This window comes from Onychostruthus taczanowskii, unplaced genomic scaffold, assembly GCF_017590055.1.
Source record: "Onychostruthus taczanowskii isolate IOZ18803 unplaced genomic scaffold, ASM1759005v1 scaffold9, whole genome shotgun sequence".
Taxonomy (NCBI): Eukaryota; Metazoa; Chordata; class Aves; order Passeriformes; family Passeridae; genus Onychostruthus; species Onychostruthus taczanowskii.
This window is the reverse complement of record NW_024506993.1, coordinates 5,418,712-5,437,307: the sequence shown is the minus strand read 5'-3', so window position 1 is coordinate 5,437,307 and position 18,596 is coordinate 5,418,712. Positions and strand designations below refer to the sequence as shown.

The window sequence follows — 18,596 nt, the reverse complement described above, 5'->3', positions numbered from 1 at the left end:
TCAGCAAAGAAGAGCATTGATTTGTGTTTATTTGCACCTATTTGTTTTGGGCACTGATATATAACATCTCCCTTCCTTTCAAAATATGGATACCAAGCCTTCTTCAGCCAGCATGTCTCTGACACCTCCATAAACAAGTGTTCTCCCTCAGCTCAGCCCAGCAGAGACCACAGTGGAGGATTTGGCATTGCACTACTCAGGTCACACAACCTGGTTTCTAACACAAAAATCCCACTTTTTCTCTGCCTCTGGCTGTTGGGTAATTTGGGAGAGTATTGCCACCTCCAGAGAACTTCTCCCTTTCATTCTTTACCTGTTTGGGTTAAACTGAGTAAGGAAAGGGAGAGTTCTACTGTAGGAGGAGGATGGAGAGACCTCAATTTCAGCCCAGGTTTCTACTCCATATTTCAACATAAGCAATCACAACAAAACTCTCCCAAGAGCCTGTTAAACTCAGCATTCTCTTGCACATAATTTTGTACACTGAAGTGGCACAGCATGTAAAAATCATTGAATCACAGAATGCTTTGGGCTCAAGGGACTTGAAAGCTCACCTAGTGAACCAAGGGCAGGGACACCTTCACTACCCTAGGGTGCTCCAAGCCCTGTCCAGCCTGGCCTTGGGCACTTCCAGGGATCCAGGGGCAGCCACAGCTGCTCTGGACAACCTGTACCAGGGCCTCAGCACCCTCACAAGCATCACAACTCATCACCTTTCTTCCACACAATTTATTAGTCTTTTAAAATGTCATGACAAATGATTTGTTTTATTGTTCCTGGACGTCAACAGAATAAGCCGTCAAAAACGGCAAAGAAAATCAAGTCTTCCTTTAAATAGTGATATCATCAATCACACAATCTATATCCATTCAGAATCAATTATACAAAAGTATCTAATGTAGACACATTTGATCTAGGCAGCCCATCAATCATCTAGAGGGTCGCCTTTCTTCACTCTTTTCTTTATCTTTCTCTTATTCTTTTAAATGGACATCAAGTTTTACATTCTTTCCTTATTGTAATGCTCTAGCTAATAAGATGTGTTTTACAAAGTGCTTACAACTCTGATGTTCACAAGAAAATGAAAAATTCTTTGTAGGATTCAGTGTCATATGACAGACACAGCATGATTTCATTATTCCTCAGTCATTTTCTTTGAGGAAAACACCACAACAGAACAGAGTCAGAAAAACGTTGACACTAAATTTAGAAAAAGACTAGACATAATATCAGACTATTATCATGCTCATTTATATTGGCACTCAACAAGCATTAGTTGTGAAGGCAGCAGGGTTGGCTGTCAAATGTGAGCAAATTGACAAGCTATTAGAGTGCCAACTGGAGGGATTCAATTAGAATATTTACTCCAGCACCAGCAAAGCCTTGCTTTTAAAGATAAGGCAGAAATGTGGTGTGTGTTGACCGGGAAATAAAGATAGAAAATTAATAGGCATAGACAGAAATGTATCACTTCCTTTCTGCTATAAAAGCTACAAACAAAGAGATTAACTCTAAAAAAAGGTAATATCCAACACAAATCCAAGGAAAACAGTGTGGGCAAGTCTCTGTCCCAGAGAATGACAAGCTCTGATCTCCTCCAAGCTACTTTGGGATCCCAGTCTTGGGATCAGCCTTGGACACTTATGCTTTGACACTGACTTTCCCCCCAAGTATTGAATACATCAAGAAAACCTGGGGAGATTTGAACAATCTTTTAAGACAAAACAACATAAAAAACCACTACCCAAACCTGACAAACCAGACAAACCAGAATATTCTGAGCTGTAAGGGACCCAACCCAAGTGAATGGATTGAACCCCTGATATTGGCACTAAATGACACCATTCCCATGTCCTTACTAATCTTTCCAGAGTCTCAGCTTCCTCCACCAGCCAGGGGTTGAACAGAGAGATGTACTTGGTTGCCACTTCCAACCAGAGAGGTGGATTTGGCTCCGTGTTCAGAAGGACCACTGCAAACCAGGGCACAGGGGCTGGAAGGACAATCCACAAACGAGGAATGGAAAGATGTTAGGAATACAAATTCCCACATGGGAAAGGATGAAAACTCAGAAGAAGAGGAAGCAAGGGTACAAGTATCTCCTGCAGAAGTTTGGGCATACTGAGAGAACACATTTGAGGCCACAGACTATGGAAACAGCATTTACCACCTGCCATCTTCTGTGCATGCAGCCAGATCACTAATTCAACTCCCAAAAATACCTGCAAGGAGTTCCAGTTACTCACTTGACAGACCATGAAATATCTTTCCTTTTTCAGCCTACTTACTTTTAAAGTTTTCCAGAGAGATGGCTTGTACTTTATTTCAAATATGAGGTGATTTTTGGCAGGACTCTGCAAACAGAAATGCAGATTGAGTCAGGGAAGAACCGACTCAGCAGACTCCTTGCCTCATCAGGAAGGGCACACACCGAGCTAATTTCAGGATCAAAGTCTCACCCTATAGCTCCTGCTGATAGGAGTTGGGTTTTTTTGGTTTGGTTTTTTTTTTTCTTCTTTTTTTTTTTGGAGGATCTTCACTTCTCTTTGTTTTTAAAAGTGATTAGCTCCAGTTCTACTAAGATAAAATAATTATACTCTCTCCTTTATGTTTACACCTTTTATGCACTTCAAAATGCTCAGCATGTTCTTCCTCCCAGGGAGTATAATTTTTTACCACTTCCCAATAACCCTTTCACCTCCTGCCTCCATTATTTTTGATGTTTTCTTTGATTTATTCAGACACAGAAGTTTGACAGAGGAACAAAATGAAGGCATTTATGCCAGGTCCAATTTATCAAAATCTACACAAGAATGATTTCAAAAGACAGGAAATAAAAGTTTTCCCTTTTCACATATTTACAAAATGCAATCAAAATTTAAGAAATCCTTTAAAAACATTACAAAGGAAAATAAGAGAGAACACTTTTATTGTAGCCCAGGATAGGAAAGGTACACTAGAGCTTTAAAAAACTCTGGACTGGAGAATAGCAGCAAGATAAGGGAAGTTTGCTTGAAACTGTTATGATAAAAAATGCGTATGAAGCATGCATGGAAAACTGGTATGTGTGATAGGGAAAAAAGGGAATAAAAATTAATAGATGGTGTGGGAGCCTCTAAAGGTTTCACTGCTGTGAGCCTGAAATGACAACATCTCTAACTGGTGCCAAAGATAGGAATGTCCTACATGGATTTTCCCCCCATGAGTGACAATAATCATAAAGATAGAGCATCCGCACCATCACATTCTATTTCCTGCCATTTATTTGATTTTGGCTTTTTGATGTTGGTCTTTAGGGGAAATCAGTTTCTGTGGAAACAATTTTGTCACTGATGCAGCAGGTGAAAAGTTGTGTCAGTGAAAACTTAGTTTTTGCATCATTTTGAAATCTGAAAGGTGGTTGGGTAAAAAAACCAACCTAAACTTTACTCAAATGTGTGTTTCATCTGTGACTGCACAGTGGACAATCAGTGCTTCACTGCATTGCATCCAACAATGGAGAAACCTGCTCCCTTAACTCTGAAGGCAGCCAGCAGCTGAAGAAGAATAGTAACTCAAAAACTTCCAACTCCAGCAGAATTTGGACCTTTCAGGGACAGTCCCAAGGGAAGGATTCTGTCTTAGCATCCCACATTATGCAAGAGAGGAATCCTGCCTTCAACAATTCTTTGCCTTGATCCTCAGTCTCAAAACACAGATCATCCTTGTCTCACCTATTCCTGATGGTTTTCCTAAGCTAGAATCTAGAATGCTAGCTAGAATTAAACTACTCCAGTGTTTTTTGAAAGCTGAGACAGCTCCTCCTGTCTTCCTAGAATGATTTTCCAAGAAATGCTGCTACAGAGCTGTTGTGACCAGAGGAACTGTGTTGTGTGAGAATGAATCAAAGAATAGGCTGGAAGGAACCCTAAAACTCATCTCATTCCCCCTCCTGCCATGGGCAGAGACACCTTCCACTACCCCAGGGGGCTCCAAGCCCCATCCAGCCTGGCCTTGGACACTTGGCTTCAGTGTGCACACAGTGAACCCTGCTTCAGGCTCTGTGCATGTGCATAACTGCATAGGTGCATTACCCAGGAAAAAAAAACAAACAGTTCACACTGCACAGAAAAGAACTAAATAGGTATTAAGGATCTAATATGATTTTAGTAGATTAATGCAAACCAGCACTAACACTCCAGTACCAGGAGATTTATAAATAATAGAAATATCTCACTGAGAAGGGAATCAGACCTTGACTGCTCGTGGAAATAAAACTTTTTCTCTCCCTATGGCAGTTTTGAAATTTCGTCTCCAACTTTGAAAATAGGAATTTCAAAATTATTCTCAGTTAAATCCATAGAAACATTGACCTTCAATATCTGTAATGTTCAAAGGAAAAGACACATGCACTTCTGATTGACAGATCCATTGCAAACACAGTCTCAGCAGCTCCAGTGTGAGTGCTGAGAAATGCAACCTGAGCATCCACAGCTTGCTCATTCTAACTTATTGAAGCAGCTTTTCCTTGTCAGGGGAATTGCACAATTCAAGATTCAGCCCTACAGATAACAGCAATCAGGAAACCACTTTCATGTAGGAAGTGATCTTAAGCATCAGAGTGACAAAATAAAGCAAATCTTCCTATAAAACTCCATCTCAATAGGAAAGTGCCAGCTTTCAATTAAAATCTTGAATTATCCTTTGTATTTACTACCAGGACAATCCATAAGCAATTCAGGTAAAATACTTATACTGAAAAAGCCCCTTACACTTCAAAATACACTTCAAGCTGAAAATTGGACAAACCTCAACTCAATGGCTATGCAAGTGTTGTTGCAATACATAAATTCACTTTGTTCATTCTGGAGAACAGATTTCTAACACAGAAACTCTTCCTGGGACAGACATTCCTTGGATCTTTCCAATCTGAGATTCCACAGCTGATTCCTGGAAGCCTTGACATGCCAGCCCCCACACAGACCCTGCAGCACTAACACAAGTGAGAACCAAAGCACACAAATGTCACAGCCCCTGTCCTGTGCTCCTCAGAGCAGTGTCCAAACTAACCCAAATCAGAAAAAAATCCAAGTTTCCTTAAAAGCTAGGGAGTAAGAAAGAAATTTGATATAACCTGCCTCCATTTATTTTAAGTGAGAAGTACTCAAAAATACTTAAAGAATTTTCTTAAAACATTACCAGAACTGGAAAATACTGCTACAGCTTTAAGTGCTTTTGCCTCCAACCCTTCCAGACCCTCAGCTATCTAAAATGTTAGATAATGCCTCAGTGGGTTACCAAGCTAAACCCCCTCATTCAGGGCTAAAAAGCTCTTGAATACATGAGCAAGATCAAAGCAGGTAAGCTCAATAAACTGTGTAGTCCCTGTTTAGGGACTTGAGCAGCATCACTTCCCCAGCATGTTGGAAGTAATTTTCTCTGGTGACATGCTATGTTTTGTCTTACTGAACATTTAACCTCCAGATCTGGACAGCACACATTTGGCACCAGCACATTTCTTTAGGGAACACCAGAGTGGTTACTTCAAGTGACAGTTTTCTAATTATTCTGTCAAGCATCAATCTGTGAAGTTCCCAGTTCCTCAGCACCCTGATTGACAGGGCAATCAGCACTTTACTTAAAGCCCCAGAGCTGTTCTGGCCTGACAAATGCTTTAAAAAAAAAAACAACAAAACCAACCAACCCCTCCTCCCCAGTGTGAAAACAGAGAGGAATATTTGACTTCCAAAACGAATTCCCACTTTCTGCAAATACAGTTCCCCAAAGTAACCAAAAAATTGTATTAGCATATAAAATGCACCTCCAGAGAAGGAAGAGCTGACCAAAACAGTATTTTCTTTTATATTATAATAATTCATTTGTGGCATTTTATTGTGGAGCAAACAGCTGATGAAAATACATCAAAAAACAAAGAAGGAACAGTAATTTTCACTGAAGTTTTCTTTCTCTTCTCTTAAGAGAGGGAAAAGAGCCCCACCTTTGAAGCACTTTTAGCTTGATTCCAAGCTCCCTTGATTTCTGATAAACATCATCTTCCTCTGCTGAGGGTGGTGACTCTGGGGCCTTACAGCACTTCTGACTGTAAGATGTGACAAAATGAGGGACTTGGTGAGTGACAAACAATTATCCCTGTACCAACTTCAGGGAATAGTAAAAGCTATTTAGTAGTCATGACCACATTTCCCTAAATAACACGAAAGTGCTTCATGCTCTTTATCCACCGTGTAATTAAATTCAATACCAGGGCTGAGATTTTGACCAAGAATTTGGCACTAGAATTACACAGGGTTTGATTTATATGCCAGGATGCTGCACCTGAGAATTCAATAGTGGAGTTGCTCTTGGCTTGCTGGGACAATCTTGTGTTGGTGTTGCTCAACTTCACACAAAGGGAAGCTCTCTCACTGTACAGAACTGCAGCACCAATACCAGCAAAATGCTAATAATAGTTTCCGCTGAAATTAAACTTGTGCCAGATTTTCTCCTTTGCTTTGAAATGGTAAATTATGAATAATGGAAGTTTGGTGGCCAGCTTTTTATGGTGAGCGCTCTGGAGTGCTGTGTGGTAAAATACACTGAACCCAGAAAGACAGAAAAATAAATGAAATACCAAATCAGGTGTCAAACAAAGGGTGGAAGAGGACAGCACATTTTATCCCTAATAAGAGTGAGCTGCAGAAAATCTCCCTCTATATTTAATCTTCTTTTTTTGAGGACATTAAATATGAAAACATATTCACACAAAAAATTCTTTTTTATTTCCTTGGATTTGAAAAAAAAAAAAAAAATCCCAATAGTTCTTGAGAGAAGGGAACGACAGAGCTGACCAAGTGGCAGAAGGAAGATTTTTGATGAAAAGCCTCACACTGCAGTGGTCAGTAAGGTGGAAGCTCTTCCACTGGTCAGGGGCAAGGCTGAACCCACCTGTTTTTCTTAGGGAAGTTCAACAGATGTTCAGCATTATTAAGAGAGTTAAAGGAATGTTGCTGATATGTAGACACCACCCTTGCTCTAATTGTTTTTATATTTTCCGTTCAATTACTTCCACAGTTTGTATGACTAACTGAAAACAAAAATGTATTTGAGATTCCCTCAAAGTAAAACACACAAAAATCCCAGAACAACTGTGCAGAGCCCCATGGAAGGTTTGATTAAAGGCAAATCCTTCACAATTCAGAGAGCACATACTCAATCAATGGTTGAAGAGGAAAACCTCCAGGGAGCAGCAGGAACTAAACAATTCTGATAAGGTTTCTGTGACTTTTCAGCAAATAGTAATTTGCTCCTTTATATTTCTTCAATGAGAAGTCGAGTATTGCAGTCCCAAACCTTTAAATCAAATGATTTGCTGGGCATCAGGCATTCAACTTTCAACACCCCCTATAAAATATTGACTCTGCACATTCATTCATTCCTACCCAATAACTGATTCTTCTTTTTTTTGCCTGTTACAGGCCCATAACAGTATTCTGGGAGGTTGACTTAATCAAGATTTAGTTAAGAAAAAAAGAAATCCTCAGCGTTTTCAAGTTTTAATCTTATCTAGATTAAAACTTGCACCACATAAGCATGTATATGTAATCTATTTTCTTAATGAGATGTTTTTCCTCTTTTCCCATGTTATCACTATCAATTCCAAATCCACCACTCAAAACTGCCATCCACAGTTTATACAGAGGTTCCTGCTTTAATCACAGGGTTGGCATCACTGTCACAGGACAGAGTTTTATGCACACTTTTGCTGAACAACCTTCTCAGCAGGGCCCTGTCTGACGGTGCAGATTTCATTCCCTTTTCTGGTGAAGTGAATACTGACTCCCATGGTCAGCTCACCTGTCAGCCACCCAGAAATCCAATTTTCTGGCACTGATAGCAGGTTTGCTGTGTTTCCTGCACTGAAGCACTGCAGAGTTATTTGGGGGAGGATGGCAGAGGATGGTGGGAGCCACAACAGCTCCAGCTCCTCTGCCCTGAGCAGATTTTTTGCAGCAAGGGAGGTTCCTTCTCCCCCACGTTCCCAGGGAATGAACACCTGGTGCTCTGCAGCTCTTTGGTTACTCAGGCTTACCCTTAAATAATTAGAAATGGTTTCTAAAGTACAGCAGCAGCCAGCACTGCATACAAAACAGGCTGTGGAAATGTGCACGCAAGTTGTGTCAGAGCAGCAGTCGGGTGGAGATCTGCAGATTTACTCACCTTCACCACAGCAAGCTGCATGCAAAAATTCAAATGGAAGTTCTCTTTTCCCTCTATTTATTTGATGAGTAAAATACGTATGCAAATGAAAAAGAATATGACAGGCATAGCAGAAGATTCAAGGTGAAAAGGGTTTTGCAAAAGCAGTCAAATGTCTTCTAAATTCATTTGGAATAGCTGCAGTAGTGCAATACCTGCTCCATCCCAGCCAGAAAGAAGAAATTATATGGCTATTTGAAACAAGTAAGGCTAACTTATTCCTATCAGCTCCTCTAATTGCTTGGGGAAAAAAAAATCTTCAAAATGTTTGGTATTTTTCTGCTGGAAAATAAATCCCTACTTTGTTTTTTAACTCTGTCTAGCTCGGTTCCAGGTCAGCCTTCACAAGGCATCTCCTACACACACCCCAGATACAAACATGAAAATTTGCCCACTGGCAGATGGAAATGGAAGAACTTCTGCTGTCTGCAGATTGCTGTCAGAGGTAGGAACACCAAAAGAAATAAACTGTTTACTTTACACACCACTCTAAAGAGAACACCTGACTTGAGAGACTGCTGAGTGTGACAGGTCCAAAAAATGCAACATCTTTTGAGAAACAGGACTAAGTTTATCTTCCTATGAGAGGGTAGTTTTTTATTAGAAGATGAAACTAAACCTGGAGCAAGAAGACTAAGAGCTACTCATTTGTGGTAGATGTGGACCTGATTTGCCAACCACTTAAGCACATGATAAGCTTTAAAAGTGAATAGACTCATTTATTTCAGCTTTATCAATCCACTCAGAATAATAGATAATAAAATATTAAAACTTGAAACAGGTTGGAATTTTTGTTGAATTTGAGCATGAATATGAAGCTGTGAAATAATTCAATCCTACCTGAAGCAAAATAAAGATTCAAGAGAATTAGCTTTAGTCCTCTTTAATTAAGCTGTATTTAAACAATTTTTGTCTTTTCCAAAACTTTTCCATCACCCTATGATACCCTTAAAAAAAAAAAAAGAAAGAAAAGTATCTTTACTTTAAAAATCTTAGCAATGTCAGGCCCTTCTGTCATTAAAAGATAATTTTATGATGAGAAAATGCTTGCTAATTTTGTCATGGTTTACCATTTTTTCCCCAAATTGAGTCTTATCAATAAGAAAAATAAGTCCTATCTACCTGTGCTCCATCCAACCAGGGTGCTCCTGCAATGATAAGTAAAACCAGTTGTTATTTATTTCACTATCACAAGAGTGTGCACAAATGGCAGAAAGCACCTACCTGAGATACACATTTCATCATCTGGGCCAGCTTGTCAGGAACAGATGGAGGCAAGGTGATTAAATTTCTTCATGTTGATTGAAAGAACAAACACATTCCTAGACTGCCATAACACCCACTTAAAAATAATGAGAATTAAAATGTGATTTTCTCTACAGAAGAGTTTAAATAAGGACACCCACAACTTTTCTTTTAATATACTATTTCCTACCTGTATTATCAGATTATTTGTCTTTCATTCTCCTGTATGTGTGCTAGATGGAAGATCTAAAAGTATATTCATAATAAATTACTCATCTCACCAAGATGAATTACCAAATTGACTTTCCCAAAATATCTTCTCTTTTTATCCTCACTAATTGTGAAATGAGTCATACAAATTTTCAAAATTTAATCAATTTGGAAATCCCAGCGAAGGACTAAAGACGTTTCTGATGTATTTTACTGGGCAATCCCAAGCCATGCAGATTCCATTGCACACCCTGGACATGCCATCGGGCCCTTGGCAGTCAGAGGGGCTGGGAAGGTGCTCAGGATGGAGATTTACTGCCTGGATCCATCACCTTCCAGCTGAGGCCCTGGTTTGGAGCGAGGTGGTGACACCAGGCTATGGCATTACAAGAAGCAGGTCCCATGTCCTTCCCAAACACTTCCCATGTCCTTCCCAAACACTTCCCAGCACAGGCTCAGCCCTCCCAGCTCACCAGTGGAGACCTCAGAAAAGTCCCCATTCTCCAACCCTGAGCACTAAAACCAAAACCAGTAACAAAATCCTCTCTCACTTTGATCACTAATCCAGCACACCTCCAGACAAGCAGGAAATGCAGCAAGCCTGGCCCACAGAGCAGCTCTCTCAGGAGAGTAATGCCATTTCTGCTCCAAGGAAATGGAAATGCCTGCTCTTCTCTCCCTGCTTTAGAAGGGAAGGATACTACACTACAGAGAGGATAATTAGCACACAAAATTTCAAGTTCCAGCCAAACCTACCAGCTCAGTTTGTGTTGTGGTTCTTCCACTAATTTGCCAGCATTTACCATCTATGAAAACATTCCTGCTACAAAGGAAGCAATTACAAAATCACTGCAAGTTTTCCTCTTGCCTAGGAATTCTATTTTCATATCCAGTTTTTAGGATTCATTATAGCCTACTATAAAATGCCAAAAGGCATTCAACTTGTCAGTGCCCATAAATAATGACAGATTCATGTTCAAGTATATTTACATATCAATTACTTAGGACTCAAGACTACACATGCTCTTGAAAAATATTTTACTTTTGGTTATAAATCAAGACAATTCAATTATGCATTTTAAATGCATAATTGTCCTCTCATTTTCATAAATACTGTCAATATGCTATCAGTCTGTAAAAGTGCCTCAGTGAAATGAAAGAATGACTTTTCAATATTTTAAGTGTTTTAAAGGATGAATAGTCATTTCATATTAATTCTGCAAAACTGCAAAGGCACATTGGAAAAGAATCCTTGCTATAGTTCTATTAGTCTCTATTTCTCATCAATGCAGAGCTAATTGAAAATGTGGGGAAATTCCTAAATTACTCCTATAAACTCAAAACCTACAGTATCTTTAAAAGAACCATGACCTGCTCCATTGTCTAAAGTCAAAATACTTGCAAAAATTTCTAGGACAAAAACCACAATATGCCTCTGTGAACTTAAGCCAGCTTTTCTGTGCCTTAACAGGTATTTTCTACCTCCACAAACTGTCATTTTATGAGAATAATCTTAAACTTCCAGAGTCAAGACATTATTGCTCTTACAAAGTTACCAATCACAGCTTTACACAGCTTTATGTTTATGTTTCCTCTCTGAAACACAGAAAGGAAGCCCCAGACCATTCACTGGCTCCAAGGCACAATCAACTCTCCCTGAAATTTCCTGGATAATTGCTTGTTTAGCTAGCCTTTAAAACCTCGTGGTGCTGGATAGTGTATAAATTCCTAAAATAAACCGCTGCAGGATTCACCTACCTTTTTTGGCTGCAGTATTTTCAGAACAGCTACCCTGTACAGGCACATTTCTGTGCTGCTCTTAACCCTTATTTCCTGCCTGAGGCAGTGACTGACCTGCACCACCAGGCAGATTGCTCAGGTTAACTGAAGGCTCCTCCACCTTTCTGTGTCTGATTCCTCTTCCAACCCTTGAATCATTTGGATATTTGAAATCAGAAAACAGGTTGGTCTCTACCTACCTGTTTACTCCCCCTCAAGACTAAAAGGCCCCTCTGTTGTGCTAACAGGAGATAATACTAAGATGATGCAGCAAGATCCAGATTCCAAAAACTATGTGGAATTTTTCAATGACTGATTAGACAACACCCTACAGAAATGTCAAAATTTCTAGCAAACAATACAACAAGTTTATTTATTATTATGATTTTCTTTTTAAAAATTTAATATTGCACTCTACAAAACCAGTGCTGAGCACTAAACTGCCAGGAGGAGGGGGCTCTGTAATAATCAGTGAGGAACAGTGATAACGTCTATGATTTTCATAGCACTTCTTCAACAAACTATTTAATTTTTGATCAATGTTTGTAGATGGCAGATGAGTATTATAACCCACAGCTCACATCAAGGGGTAAAAACTGCAGTCAGAGCCTCAACTATCAAAATTCATCACTCACTTCAAGAGTTACCATTTTGAGACACCCAGCTGGAGCAGTGAGGGCCATGCAGAGTGCAGACACTGCACTGGAAGTTAACACCTGGGGAACAGTGCAGAGCAGTGCAGCACACAGGTATTGTGCACTGGAGCAGCTCCTCAGCTACAGAGCTTGGACTACTCAAACCAGAGTATGATGCTTCACCCTCTTCTTTACACAAGATGTAAAGAATTTCCATGCTGTGTAAAGAAGAGCTGGCTAATGAAGTGTGTAAAGGGTGCATGGTATGTGAATGAGAAAGAAAAGAGATTCCTAATGAGGCTGGAAGAACAGGGTTCCTCTACATTATCTGAAATGACACAAAATCTGACAATTTAAACAACTTCAATGCTAACACTCTATTTTATGTCTGCTACTGAATCTTATTTACATTTTCCTTTTTTCTCCACAATTATATGCACACTGACATAGGCTGCATGTGTGACAGGGGAGGTTATCTGTTCCTACTGATTCATGGGCTTTCATTATTGTAACACTGAGAAATCCACTGCTGACAATCAGTGAAATGCAGTGAACTGTCCACAGCCAGCCTGTGCTCTAACCATGAGGAAGTTCCCTTTCACAGAGATGTGGCATTTGAAATTCTTGTATTTTTAAAACATTCCCCCTTGAGCAGGTCATTGTTCAAAGTTGCAGAGTGAGAGCAAACAGTCCAGAACCACACAAATATAGTTACTACACCCCAGTCTGCCTGAATGATTTGGGATGTTTTGAATGGTCTGAACTGAACTAGCTCACTCAATTTTAAATTAATTACCCAAAGTAAAGACCAAATACATTATACATGGCAACTTTATTTTTATTTCTGAAATCTAAGAAAAGAACATCCCAAATTTTTCCTCTTAGTATAATGTTATCCCTTCTGTTGCCACATAACAGACTGCAAATGTTAAGAAAGCCAATACTAAAAATCCCTGAAGCCAAAAGGATAAGCTGGCGATAAAAATGTCTTGTATAATAAGGATGTATAAACTGCATTATTTTCACACCAAACACAGCTGGAAAAGAAGTGAATTGCAAAGTTATGGTTTAATGATATCCTCTTTCAGAATTCTGGTCACTCTCTCAGATGCCTGGAAAACAAAAGCCCCAAAACCTCTGCTTGACACACAAGAGTGAAACACATCAGTGCCAATTATGTGGTGGGCACAGAGATACATCTGAACATGAACAGGCAAAGCAAGGTGACAGGAATGATTGTCTATTCTACATAATTAAGACAATAATCTGAATTTGGACAAGATAATTGCTTAAGACAAAAATAAGTTCTTGTGTGGGTTTGATATAAATTATTCCCTGGGTATGAGCTAACAGATGTCAATATGGAATATTTTTTTCCTGAGAAACATTTGCCTTTCTGTCAATAGTATTTTGCTTAAATAACAAGCCAACAGTTGTTAACATCAATTGCTTTGGCCAGTCTTTAGTCATATCATCAATGACAAGCTTCAAAAAAGGTTTTCAAAGGAACTTTAGTGGGAAAAGGAGAAAAAGAACAACAAACCATGCTGGCCTTTAACTGCCTGTGTTTCAGTGGCACTTTCTAATAGGAGTCCACTGCTAAGATCAGGGCTGGAGTGTGCTGATGGTAAAACAAACCTGCTTACAGCTAAAGTGGCTTTTGTGAGTTTGTGAGACCAGGTTCTGGTGCCAGGGAATAAAAGGTGGCTTCTGTGAGGAGCTGCCAGGAGCATCCCCATGTCTGATGGAGCCAATGCCATCAGCTCTGCAATGGAGCCTGAGCCCACCAGGGACAGTGGCATCACCTCTGGGATAACAGAGTTAAGAAGGGCACAGAAAACTGCAAACAGCAGCTAGAGAAGGAGTGAGAATAGGAGAGGAACAGCCCTGCAGACAGCAGGGTCAGTGAAGGAGGAGGAGCAGGAACTGCCCCGGGTGCCAGGGCCGAGATTCCCCTGCAGCCCATGGAGATCCAGGAAGGAGCAGGTATTTTTTTCAGCTTTAGTCTTTCCAAAAACCCTTGTTGAATCCTACAAAGAGTCATCATATGGTAACCAGGTCTTCAGCATGAATAAAATCAAGCACCTGTGGAGCTTGACAAGGATGTGAGAGTTCTCACAGATGAGGACTTTGTGGGGATGCCTGAAGCAGGAATTCACACGTGCAGGGGAGAGCCAGGCACCACCCAGAACCTCAGAAACACCAAAGGCAACAACTACTCCTACTGCACTGTGGAACAAAGGGGGATAAATGAAGCTCCTGCAGCGTCTCCCAGCAGCTTGAACTGCCAGAATTGAGCCATCTTTCTCTTTCCTGCTAGTATCTAAAAACAGGGAAGACTGTACACTTCCTGCCAGAGCAGGTGTACAGCACAAACTTATAGAAATAAGACAGGCAGGAAGAAGGAAAAGAAAGAAAGAAAGAAAGAAAAGAAAGAAAGAAAGAAAGAAAGAAAGAAAGAAAGAAAGAAAGAAAGAGAAAGAAAGAAAAGAAAGAAAAGAAAGAAAAGAAAGAAAAGAAAGAAAGCAATTGGAATTTGGACAGTGAATAGAAAGGAATTCAGAAGCATTGCAGTGACCTGTCTAACCTAGGAAGTATTGGATATGGCAGACAGCAAACAAGACCAGCAGAGTGTAAAAAGGGTCACTGGCTCCAGGGACAGCATTTCCATCCAAAAGCCAGTGGATCACCTTTTGCAACAAAAACCCTCACACTTTTTTCTTTTTCCCCAAGAATTATAGACACTGACAGCTGACAGATTAAACTAGCAGCAAACCAGCTCAGATCTTCACTTTTCCCAAAAACAATATCCTCTGTTTCACTAAATCAGTCATGGCTTACCTTGATTTGTTTATTTTCTTTGTCCAGGGGGGAGGAGGGGTTGTGTGGTTTTTTGGTTTGTTTGGGGTTGTTTTTCGGGTTTGGGGTTTTTTTTGCTTTAATACAAATAGACATTTTAAACATTTTAAAGACAGAGAGATCTTTTTCAGAGTGCAGTTGAACCTTTCCTTCTGGAAGTTTTCATCTCCTGCAATGTCCTTAACTCTGCCAGCACAACTAAAAACCAGCAATTTTCCACATTACAGCCCTGAAGACATTTTTTTTTTTGTTTATTTCTTTAGTCTCCAGACATTTGGATATTTACAAAAATTAACTGAATCTCAAGTTTCCAAGAACAAATTTTTATCTTTTCAAACCAGGTGGGAATCAAGTTAAAGGCCACAGGGAAATGACTGACCAGATACAACCTGTGAATGCTGTATTAGCCACAAAGACTCTTGGGACTGAAACCCTACCATTAGTTAAGAAGAGAGAGGATTCATCCAATTTCCAATCATATATTAGTGAGCTAATGGACATGGTGTATCAGGAGAGGAAATAACAGGCATTTGCTGTACTTTCTGAACAGAATGAAACAAACCATGAAATGTTTTGCCTTCTGCATCTTCAGCCAGTCAATGCCAGGAATGGCACAGCCCCAGCATAAATGTCTAATCCAGGTTCTTTCCAAGCTCCCTTTTGCTTTCTCTCAGTAGCAGAGCTTCCCTAGCCCTGGTGCATCCAGTTGGAAATAGTTAAGCAGTAACATATAAGCAGAATATGTAATAGAAGGATATAACTACAAGTCAAATGTTGGGCACACAGATGTTCTATAGCTGAGAGCTACTAGAATGCCTTTTTGTTTTAAAATTGTTTAAACTCAGTAAGCTTCATCACCAAAATTAGTACCTGCTGTTTGTGCTGCAGCAGACAATGCAAACTACTTAGCACAGTGATAATCACCAGCTCAGTTGAGTGTCTGAGACCTTACTGCACCTGTTTCTCTACCACTAACACAAGTTTCAGAACTAAATTACATCTCAGGCAAACCCAGATCATCGAAGCAAACACTGCAAAGCAACTCAAACAACAAACACTTGAGACATCAAGGTACCAGGTACTTATAAAATATGCAGGGAGAGTTGCAACTGCAAAGATCTTACAGTATGAAGTTGACCTGTGCTTATTTTGTACTGTAAATTTGCTTCCTAATTTTGCCTTGAAATGTTGCTGCAAACAACATCCACCTCTATTTGAAAAACCACAGAATTTTGTCACTTACTGCTGCACAGAGCACACAATTAGAGCAATGTAATTGTCACAGGAAGGTGGCATTTAGAAGCCAGTATCACATCACAATGAACATGAGGAAAATGACTGGAATCACAGCAAACATGAGATAAAAGGGATGAAGCCAGATCCACAAAAAGAAGCAATATGTTGAAATAGGGACTTCAGCTGTGATGTTTAGGTGCAGGAGATGGGAAAGATGATCAAAGCCCTCCAACAGATTCCCATTAGTAAAAATATCAGCAGCAAGGAAGCTCTGGCTGCACACAAAAGCAGAACTCCATGTTGGCAGGATGGGCAGCTGGCACTGCTCCAGAGCCCACGCCTGATCAATATTCTCTCAGCAGATTCTCCAGTTCTGTCTGCAGAGGGGACCAGTGACCTCAACACACATCTCTAGAAATCACTTCTACTCAGTACACACAGACTAATGTCTTCTCTTGTTCAAAAAAGAAAAGAGCAACTGCAGCTCCATCTGCAAAAGGAAGTGTCAGAACGTTTCAGGCTATGATTCCAGCCTGGGAACGTTAATTAAATACAGATTATTCTGCAGTGCAGAGTCAGATATTTTAGAAACCTTGAGTTTAAAAGAGTACAAATCAGCCCTTAGAATTAGCTATTTGCTTAATTTTCCCATTTTTCTCCTCAGTCTACTGTGGTACTACACTATTAGGAATGATATTTTAAACATCTACGTCTCACAAATTTCATTTTAGGAGTGAGATGCTCTGAGTTCAGCACCACAATGCCCAGCATTAGCACACCTGCTAACCCTAACAACTTCTGTGTTGAACTGCCTTGGCAAAGTTCCCACTCACAACTCACCAGCAAACCTGAGTATGGATCAGGAACTGAAAAGTCTGTCCATAGTGGTTCATATTGAATTAATTTTCTTCCCAGATCAGCCCTTTAGGAACTCACCCTCAGTGTTCTCACCATGATCTGGGTTTTTCTGTGCACTGTTCATGATCCTTCTCAGCCCTACTGCTGCACAGGGAAGTTCCCAGTCCAAACCCAACATTTTTACCTTTGGATCAGCAGTCAGCAGTTTGAATGCTTGATAGACTTGTGCTTCCTTCACACCTCCACCCAGATCCAAGAAGTTGGCTGGCTTTCCACCATTCAGGGATATTATATCACATGTTGCCATTGCAAGTCCAGCTCCATTGACTGTAATTGCAAACATCAAAGTGTTCATAATTCACATAGATGAGATTTGTGAAAAGGCTTCAAATGTATCAGCACAAGCCCCGAACATGGCTCAAAATGTTACACAGCTAGTTCTAAATACTAGTAGCTATTCAAGGGCATCCAATGAACAAATAATTCAAAATCTGGTGCAAACACACCAAAATTTAGGTTATTTAAGGGCTTAGATATACACTTTCCTTTAAGTATGTAAGAGCACTGAAATAATAATTGTGGCAATGCAGAACCTTCTGATTTTATTAAAAATAAAGAGACATAAAAACTTCTGGGAATAGTGATGTGAAGGACAAATTGACCTTTTAAGCTCCTCTCCCATCACTCTGATAACAGTGGATGCTTTGTATTACTACATCACAGATAACTCATTTCGGGGACAGACCTCAGATGTTCCTGAAAGATTTTATTTCAGATTTGCACTAGTCTAGAAGCATTTCCACAGACAGGAAGATCTAAACTTGGAAAAGTGATGAGAATAATGTGTCCCATTTATGTTGCTCCTATTGGACCAATTGCTCCTGTGTCACCCAGAATACAGACCACTAAAAAAACAGCATAATGTTGGCAATTATTATTTGGGTTCTGGGATCTTTTGGTTGTTTTTTTTATAATTGAGATTGAAGTTTCACTGTCAATTCCTGAATCAACTGCAACACATTATCAGAATCTTCTAGATTTTCCAATATATCTCAGCCAATATAAATGCTGGGCATTTTCTCACCAAGTCAAAAAAAATTACCTAATTCAATTAGATTAATAATAAAATGTTGTATTGGCTAAAAGAATTTGTACAAAATGAAAATTATTTAGAGCACGGCTGATTTCTCTACTTATCTCTTCTAAACAGCAGAGTAATTTCTGTTCTACAGAAACTTCAGGAAAATAAAATCCTGCCATTTCCAAGCACATCCTTTAGCAGCTTTCCTTAAAGGGAAATGGAGTTTAATATTCAATTGTGACTGGGAATGGCACATTTATACAAACTTAGTTTTCAAGTGCCTTCTAAATAACACACTCTTATTTTTTAAAATTAATTATTAGTTCGGATGACTTTTCTTGTTCTAATTACTGGAAAGACCAATTACATCAGGTTAAAAAGTCAGAAATGGAGTTTTTAAGGCTTAGCCTGCCCTCCCTCTGACACCACTGCTTGTGTGTTGTGGCCATCAGCACAGT

The 18,596-nt window shown here is 39.7% G+C and overlaps 1 protein-coding gene across 1 annotated transcript in view; it reads right to left on the bottom strand.

Annotated features, from left to right (window-relative positions):
• SUCLG2 (succinate-CoA ligase GDP-forming subunit beta) overlaps positions 1-18,596 on the bottom strand; it is a 106,240-nt gene that overhangs the window by 27,012 nt on the left and 60,632 nt on the right. The window contains exon 9 of the mRNA XM_041426039.1: positions 17,242-17,384. Within this exon, the coding sequence (XP_041281973.1) occupies positions 17,242-17,384 (143 nt within the window). The remainder of the gene's footprint in view (positions 1-17,241; positions 17,385-18,596) is intronic.